The sequence below is a fragment of the Pteropus alecto genome, unplaced genomic scaffold (assembly GCF_000325575.1).
Source record: "Pteropus alecto unplaced genomic scaffold, ASM32557v1 scaffold14, whole genome shotgun sequence".
Taxonomy (NCBI): Eukaryota; Metazoa; Chordata; class Mammalia; order Chiroptera; family Pteropodidae; genus Pteropus; species Pteropus alecto.
In genome coordinates, this window is record NW_006436810.1 from 10,072,808 (window position 1) to 10,081,947 (window position 9,140).

A 9,140-nucleotide genomic window follows, 5' to 3' on the forward strand; every position below is an offset into this window, starting at 1 on the left:
TGCCTTCGATCTCCCCCAGTAGATTGCATTTGTTGGTTCTTTTCCTTCAATGAAGATACACCATGCCTGTCTCCTGCATGGTTCGTTGGTTTTTATTTTTGGTCCTAAAGCAGTTTTTACTTAATTCTTAATACATGATAACTGTTTAAAATTATCTCCCTGTCTGTACTGTATTCTTTATAATATAGCTATAATATATAGCTTCTAATAGGCCGTGGAATCTACATCATTGATGACAGTTTGGGTTCCATCACTTTAAAAACTGGTGAGGTGACCTCTTTGCTTCAAAGTCTTGTTTCAGTCTTTTTCCATCACGTCTCAGCTGTGTGACTCCTCCCTTGCCCTAATATGGAAATGCCACATCCTGGCTGTGACATGCCAGCCCCTGCCTGTACCGGGATTAGTTCGGCTGATCTGTCTCACTAGCCAGGGACCCGTTTTCCTCCATGGCCCCAGGAGTGTGCTTTCTGAGGTTCGAACTCTCAGTCAAAAAGGATATCCTTTCCAGGGGCAGAACGGCCTTTGGCTCCAGCACAAATGATGGTCTCTTCTCCCCATGAAGAACTTTCTGTACATATTTTATGACAGGAAAGATGACAGGTTGGCAGAATCACGATACCTTTTAGGAAAAAGATGGTTTATTACACCTCTGTGGTGTTTCCAGGTCTACAAACAGTATCCTCAAGGTTAAAGCTACTGTGTTTCCCCAGGTTAATTTGAGGGAAAATCAAATATTTTGCAGGAATTAAACAATTTTTTTACGAGACCTCATTCTTAAATTCTGTAATTTTTATGGGCCTAGTCTCTATTTTACTTCTGATAAGCAAAAACATTTATAGCATGGATTTTTAATTGTAACGCTATTTAATAATGGTTAATTACTTATTATACAGACATTTTTGAATAAAACACTAAGTGCAAGGCAGTGTTTCAGGTGCGAGATACAATAATTCTCATAATCCTTATAATAATCATATGCAGTAGAGACCACTGTTACCCATTCAATGGAGGAGGAAATGGAGACCCAGGGAAGTAACTCGCCCAAGGCCACACAGCTGGGGAGTTTTAAACTCAAGCAGTTAAAGTCTGTGCTTTAACCGTTAAGATGTGCACCAGTGTAACCACTATTGGTAACATGTCAGAAAAAAAACAGGATCAACTGAACAAAAACCGAAACATCCTTCTTACTGCACTTGGTCAATAAGTAAAATAAGGTGGGCTTATTAAAATTTTTTTGTGACTTGACTTTCAGTGTCCCGGGAAACCAGTCGCCCTGATGTATCAAGAACGAAAGTTCAATTTGTCTGTCATTCAGGACCCATATATGCAAATTCTCGAACTCAAATATCATGGTGGCATAAGCATGTATGTGATGCTGCCTGAGAGTGACCTCTCCCAGGTAAGTTAACCACTGCCCCTTTTACTGCTGGGAAAGACTTTTAGGGTGCTGTTAGTGATGTGTTCACCCATCAACTCTAAGATTTCAAGTTGTTGGAATATTAGAGACTTACCCACTTATCCATTCATTTGACAAATATTTAAGGAGTATTTACTATGTGCCAGGCATTGTTATAGATGTTGAGATTGCCTCACCTCAGTTTAGCATAATTTTAGTTAAACAACTGTAAAATTGGAACCCTCTCAAATCTCAACTATGGTGGGGAGAGGGCATGAGTTTAGATCTTCTTTGCCCTTGGCGATGAAAACTGTCTTTCATGTATTATTGAAATGTTGATAGACTAAGCATCTTCAGGCAGGAATGATATGGAGTTTTGAAGTCATAGCCCTTTGAGAATTAAAATGTGTGGTCTCACTCTGTGCTGCTGTGTGTCTAGGGAAAACAGAGGTTAGAGACTTCCCTGTGACTGATGTAGCAAAAGCAACAGATCAGCACAGAGCAGGAGACAGGCAGTGGTGGCCATGGAAGCCAGACGTCATCACTATATCTCAGATCCTGATATTTTTTTAACCCCCTGTCCTCTTCCCCACCCTGTGAATTTGGCCACCTGAGTCTGCAGCCTGCAGTCCCAGAAGCCTAGATCTCATTTCCTTTTTCCATTCTTCCAATCAAAAGGACTATTTGTTGAGCCTTACTATGTGCCAAGCTGGCCATGTGCTCTGCGCTTCATTTATATTATCTCATTTGACATGAACAGCAAGTGAAATGTCACCAAGTTGGCATTTTAAAATCTAAAGTGTGAAAATATAAAATATTGGTACTCATTAAATAAGTCACTTGATAATCTTTATAACAATGAGATTTTTGCACACATCGATTATTTTACTTCAAATAATCTGCAATGACAGAAAAAGTAGCCCAGATAGAACAAGCGGTAGGTAACTCAAAAGAAATTTGTTCTTGCACGTATTGTCTGAGTTTTCTTTTTCTGTAATAGACTGCCCTAATTGTGGATCAGATTAGTATAAGTCTACATACGTACTGAGTCCTACATAACTAAATAATAATGAGGCAGTTGGCTTCGCAGTGGACTAAACGAGAAAAAAATTCTAACTCAGAATAAAAAGTTATTACAGATTAACCTCAAACTGGGTAATTGACACACAGAACATTTAAATTAGACTAAATTTGATTGTGTAAATTTAGATTCTCAATAAGAATACAGGTAGGGTTGAACATCTGTGAAAACTCTCTTTAGGATCCCAGTGAGCCTGAATTTGAGAACAAATGCCCATACCTAAGATTTGTCAATGATGTGCATAAAACATCTTCCCATTATAAGTCTGGAATCATCTTCGACCAGTTCTCAGGAGTTGGTGAATTTAACGTGTGAATCATTTGAGGCAGCAGTGGTGATGGAGAGAGAGACATGGGCTCCTCCCTGGAGTTTCAGTCATCCCATGTGTTGAGTAAGAGAGTCAATTCGGATCCAAGCCTCCCAGACTCGATTGGTCTGGAAGATACCGATCACCAAAGTCCTTGAGGCTAGAGCTCTGAGCTACTTGCCTCAGGTCATTTGGGGTTCTGTTGGTTTACTCCTGCAAGCTACACAAACATTATCATTTTCTCTTTCTTTTGTGATGAAGAAATGGTCAGGAAACACTGTTTTAAATGACTGCTGAGTTCCTTTCTCCTTCCGATGATCTCTGATTCCCTAATTCCTTCACCTGTCCATTGTTTCACTTTGGCTATGTATGTTCATATGTGGACAGAGAACAGAAATGCCTTGGAATACCAAATACCTTGTCATAGCAAAACAAATTAAACATGTGATTTATTAAAGAGTACTTGAACTATTTGTTATAATCATTTCCCATTTCCAAAGTCTCCAGCACTCATTCACACACCTACGCATAAATACAGTATCCGGGAGAGGATAATTATGGAAAACTATATATCTTTGTAGGTCTTGTTTCATCTGTTCCTTAAGCATACGGTTCTAAATTGCCTTTTAAATATTCTTACAGATTGAAAACAAACTGACTTTTCAGAATCTAATGAATTGGACCAATCCAAGAAAAATGAGCGCTCAGTACGTCAAGGTGTTTCTTCCCCAGTTCAAGATAGAGAAGAATTATGAAATCAAGCGCAATTTAAAAGCTCTCGGGCTGAAAGACATCTTTTCTGAGTCCAGAGCAGATTTCTCCGGCATAGCTTCAGGAGGTCGTCTGTACCTGTCGAAACTGATGCACAAGTCATACATAGAGGTTACCGAGGACGGTACGGAGGCGGCGGCCATCTCAGAGAGTAACGTCGTAGAGAAGCTGCTCCCCGAATCGACGGTGTTCAGAGCTGACCACCCGTTCGTATTTGTCATCAGGAAGAATGACATCATCTTGTTCAGTGGCAAAGTCTCTTGCCCTTGAACATCCAGTCGGTTTCTATCATGATAGTCACAGCAACATCGAGGGGACACCACGAGTGGGTGTAGTTTAATGAGAAGCCTGTGGTGTTTCCTTTAGTTTACTTCCTTCTAACACTGGTCAGCGGGTGATTGTGGTGACTTGACCCTTCTCAGACACCTGGCTGATTATCCTGATCTTGTTCTTAGCATCTTTGCCACCACCTGCCTCACCCATTTCTAATTTCATTGTCTTTGTACCCACACTCCTTTCTTCCGGTCTCCCCCAGAGCCACTTGCACACAGATCTGGACATGGCACCTGGCATTGTGGCGTGCTCCATTGGTAATGACAATGTAGGAGCAGTCCTAAGGATCTTTTCTGAAACTCTATAGATAGCCCAGATATTCTAGTTTTATCGTAAATGACCTAGGAAGTAAGCCCAGCTGCTAGGAATAAGTCTAAGGAATAACTTCCCCTTGTTAACCTGAGCAGGGCATTAGAGCCGAATGCACACATCTGTCGTGAAATCAATGTCTCATCTAAAAGGGAAAAAAAATGGATTTTGGATTGGGGGGTCGACCAAAATATTTCATGAATAACTTCAAGTGGATGTCTTTTGGCTTTTCCTTGATAGAGACTTAATATGTATATAGTTTTTTCAAGTATCAAATACCTTTTCACTGATGCCAGTTGTTATTTACAGTACATTATTTCATATGCTGTGTAGTTTACCAGTTTTTCCTCTATTTATCAGAATAAAGAGATGAAACAGCTGTACAGTGTGATTGTTCTATGACCAGTGGTGAGGCTACTAGCACTTCCTTTGTTTTCTATGCTAAGTGAGCACGCGATGAAAAAGAAAGAATATTTTAAAAATATAAATCGGATTTTGTTCAATGTTGTCAATTTATTACACATGAAAGTTACTTTTATAGCTACTTTCACGGGCTGATGAGCTAATTTGAAGTACTAGGATGTCAATTCGTAAGGGGAAAGGATTAGCATATATGAATATTTATAGTAAGCCACAGGTATCTTTACAAAACAGATTAAGAATAAATTGAGAATCAGTAGACCATACTGTACTTACTAGTTACTTTGTAACTTGGCTCTGTAGTGATTCTTGCTAGACCCGGCAGATACTCGATTTTCCACAAATATGGTGGAATCCGTGAATGTGGCATGGACGAGTGGATGTGACATGCTTTGAAAGATGTAGAAAAGCCTCTGACCGAAATAATTCGATCACTAACCCACCAGTCCTAAGATGACTATGATGTCTTTCAGAGACCTTTACAGGGATTGAATTGAACTGCTATGCAATGGTATGTTTTTTGGGAGAAACTGATTTTCCTGATTCACTTCATTCCCACCTATTACCATTTGAAAAGCACGTACTCCTTGCCTCTTTACTTAGGTAGTAAGGTGTGGGACACAGGAGCTGACGCTCTGATGGTGGCCATGCAGTGCGGAAGTATGGGCTCTCTTCCCTGCTGACCGGGTTCTCTGGGCAAGGCAGAAAGTCTCTGGTGGGACTCAAAGCCACTGAGGTTCGAAGCAAGCATCAGAGAGAGCGACAGTCATGTCTGCAAGGAAACAGTATAGAAAAACTAAATACAAGCTTTCCCCACAATATTGGTTGATTAGTCTGGCCCATACATCCACCTCGTGGCTAAGGGCCCCTGCTCATGCAAGAAAGGCTACATAGTCTAGTCATGATCTAAGCTTAGTCTGGTGGAACTTTCACAAGCTTGAAACCGTGGCCATGTGGAAGAATTGTTTTCGGTTGAACATTGTCAGTGCGCACCAGGCTTCACTGATGGTGAAGGTAGTAGCTGTTCAACTCTCTCTTAACACAGAGCTTCATGCTCCTTGATCTGTTCTTGTATCTTGTATCTCCACTTCCCTAGGGCAGGAGTTAACATATGCTAGGCCCTCAGGACGTCTTCAGAGTGAATAAAGTCCTTTGTCCCAAGGGTGCGATTTGGAATGGAAGTAAAAACTCAGGGACCACTTGGTATAAGAACAAGTCATTGACCTTGTCATATATTTCTTTTTGTACAAAGATGACTTTTATTTTTAGGGTCATGATTCTTTAATCTGATTTAACCTGGATGTTTTCAAATTCTTCTCCCTCTTTCTCAAAATCGTCTCTATATATGATCTCATCCGAGCACATGGCTTCGATAATGGCTGATGTCGCCTATCCATATGCTTAACTTTATCGAAATTCACCACTCCCTCCTGAATAAGTTAATCTGAATGTCCTAGAGTCAAAGTAGACACGTCTCAGATGACACACATCACCGTTCTCCGTGAGTCAGTTACGCTTTCTTGGATGCCCGCTTTTGGTTAAGCACAAATACTGTCTAAAACTTTGAGCTCAAAGCATGAAGATTATCTTTGTCTCTTCCTTCTTTTTCAGACTGGAGCTGTTCATTGGTGCTATCACTAAATGTCCCTCGAATACCTCCTTTTTTCATCCTTCCATTCGGCACTGCCCTAGTTCAGGCAGTTAGCTTCTCTGAGTCGGTCTCGTAACTGATCTGCATGCCTCTTGTGACCCTTATTTCTCTCTCACTCTTAAACCCAAAGTCATGGAAATATTCTGTTTTTGTCTATAAATGTCAGTCATCTTCCTAAAACACAGATGGGATCAAGCCACCTCCTTATAAATCACTGATGGCTTTTACTACCTAAGGACAGACTCTAAACTCCAGCATGGCACTCGAAGCCTTCTGGACTTTTCCCTAGCCTCCTTTCCAGTTGGTTTTGCCACTCCCTGCCAAAGACTCAGGGCACCTTATTCTGACTGAAAATCAAGTCGATTATTTTCATGTTGTTCAGCCAGTCCCCTCCGACTGGCGTGCTTCTTCTGTCTGTTTCACAATGCCCATTTAATCGTTCAAGCACCTGATCATATTCATGCTCTCTGTAGAGATACCCACTCTGTTCGACTCACAAAACATATCACGCCTCTTTTTATGAAAGCTATGTTCCAATTTCTTGTCACATTTTATTTGTGTGTGTGTGTGTGTGTGTGTGTACATGCACACGTGTGCTCTAGGTATGCATGTGGCTTGCTAGATTATAAACTTTTCCAGGGCAGAGTATGGCATATGGTGTGTACCCCTTTCTTACTGTAAATGAATAGATTCCCTTAAGGTCCCAAGAAAGAAACACCGTTTAACAGAGAGCATAAGGGCAGACAGACACAGTGGCCGGATGACAGGGGCCCAGCCAGCCCTTATTTCCACCTACCTGCAGCAGTGCCTCCTTGAGAGCTTTCTGTTCTGCCAGTCACATGCCATCTTTATACAATAGCAAGATCTCCAAAGCGGAGGAAAGAGCACCATCTGGTCTTCTGTCTCTGCAAGAGCAGGATCAAACGTCTTTTACTCAACTTCCAGTGAAGAGGAAGAGCAGCATCATCACCCTCGCCACCACCGCCTTCTTCGTTATCATCACCGCTTCATCATTCAAAAAATCTTTTCACAGACTTCATCCCAATTCTCTTCGCAATCCTGTCAGTTGGAAATTATTATAACTATTATTGTTACTCTCATTTCTTAAGGAAAATAGGGCTCCGAGAGGGATGGCGATTGCCCAATATCACGTGTGCTCTCTCTGTCGTAACAGAGACATCATCGGATGTCATCGCGAATCCCACTCGTGCCTCGGATATGCTCAGAGACCTCTCGTGTGGCCCGCGCGTTTGGCGTGCCTGCTGACTGCCGCCAAGCGTCTCTGAGGACCTCACACTGTCCTGCAACACCGCTCCTCTTACAAATTTGGGCAAATCCGTAACTGCGTGACTGTGGAATTACGTTTGGGTCATTTCCACTTTCAAAGGATTTTATTTGGTATTTTTCTCTTAATAATAAGCTTTCTGAGAGTTTATGTAATAATAGTAATATAGCTTTTCTAATAATAAAGTCTCCTAAGTATAAACTCTCTGAGAGAAGGGACTGGTATCTTCCACCCCCTTTATAATTTCTCTCCAACACATTCTACACCCCTTCACTGACAGATTCTACTCGTCGGTAGAGAAAGACGGTGTCTCCTGATGCTAATATTTCATTCCTACGCTTATAGACGAACCTGGAATGTGCAAAGATCCATGACTTGAACAACAGTCATTAGCTTAATCTTCCCTGTGGAGACCAGCAGCACGTTTAAGAAGAATAAGCCCCAGAGGGAGCCGGTGACCAGCTGGCCTTCAGAACGTCACTGTGTCCTGGGACATTCCTTGACACCCCTTCTTTCTTCTTCCTGTTCCTTGCCTATGGCTTTGTGAATCAAAGCAAGAACACCGTTCTATCTGAACTATGAGAACAGCTTTAGTGAAACCAAAGTGGCAAATGTAAATATTGAGTTTTATTACTGGCTTATAATTTAAACAAATCAAAATGATATACCTCAATAGACCCAGTGCCTTGCGAGGGAGAGGAAAGGGAGCGGAATGGAAAGGGAAGTGTGGAGAGAAGACAGACAGAAATATTTTCCGGATATTTTAAAAACAATCCATTTTTAAATGTAAGATGTCTTTTGAAGTGCGCCTCTTCAGACAAGACCAGTTAATGCTGCTGACAGTTTGACTGACAGGATAGCTAAGGAGCTCTCACAATTTTCACAAGCCATCATGGGGGGATATGTTTTAGGCACGAGGCAGAGACGCTGTGGAAGCATGCAGTAGGTGTTTCTAAGGATAGGAAGGCTCCCTGGAGGAAGGATGGCCGTAGCTCCTACCTGGAGAAATGAGTAGAGTAAGAGGGAGGGAAGAAGAGGGAAGAGACTTCCAGGAGAGGCAGCATCCGGGAATGAGGGGTCACAGGCTCCTCTGAGGGCTGCAAGTGGGAGAGCAGGATGTCGAGGGAAGAAGGGCAGTGGAAGGCGGGCTGGGAGGGGCGGGGAGCAGGCCACGCGGAGCCCTGTGCGCCATGACCAGGAGTTTGCCTTTGTTCTTAGCTCGGTGCAAAGGCATCAAAGGGGATGCCTAAGGAGGGGAGTGACGTTTTCAAGTTTGCTGATGCCACACACTGGGCTGGAATGTTACAAGACTGTTAACAGGGAGAACTGGGTGGTGGTCCCACTGTAAAGTGGCGGTGGCCTGGACCAGAGTGCACGCCCCGGGGGTGGACAGAAGCGCTGGAGGCTGACGGAGTTAAGAGGTGGTCCCGCTGGTCAGAACTTTGTGATCGAGTGAATGTGGGGGGTGAAAGAACAGGACTTCTCAAGATTAAACTTGGCAATCGTCCAGTGACAGTGACGTGAGCAGCTAGAGCAGGGACAGTAGATGCCAGAAAAAAGGGAAGGGCCGAACCGCAGGGCCCCTGG

The 9,140-nt window shown here is 42.6% G+C and overlaps 1 protein-coding gene across 1 annotated transcript in view; it reads left to right on the top strand.

The window, feature by feature from the left end:
* The window catches only part of SERPINB7 (serpin family B member 7), a 21,520-nt gene extending 17,695 nt beyond the window's left edge, over positions 1 to 3,825 (top strand). The window contains exons 6-7 of the mRNA XM_006913758.2: positions 1,253 to 1,399; positions 3,427 to 3,825. Of these exons, the coding sequence (XP_006913820.1) occupies positions 1,253 to 1,399; positions 3,427 to 3,825 (546 nt within the window). The remainder of the gene's footprint in view (positions 1 to 1,252; positions 1,400 to 3,426) is intronic.
* The last annotated feature ends 5,315 nt before the right edge of the window (positions 3,826 to 9,140 follow it).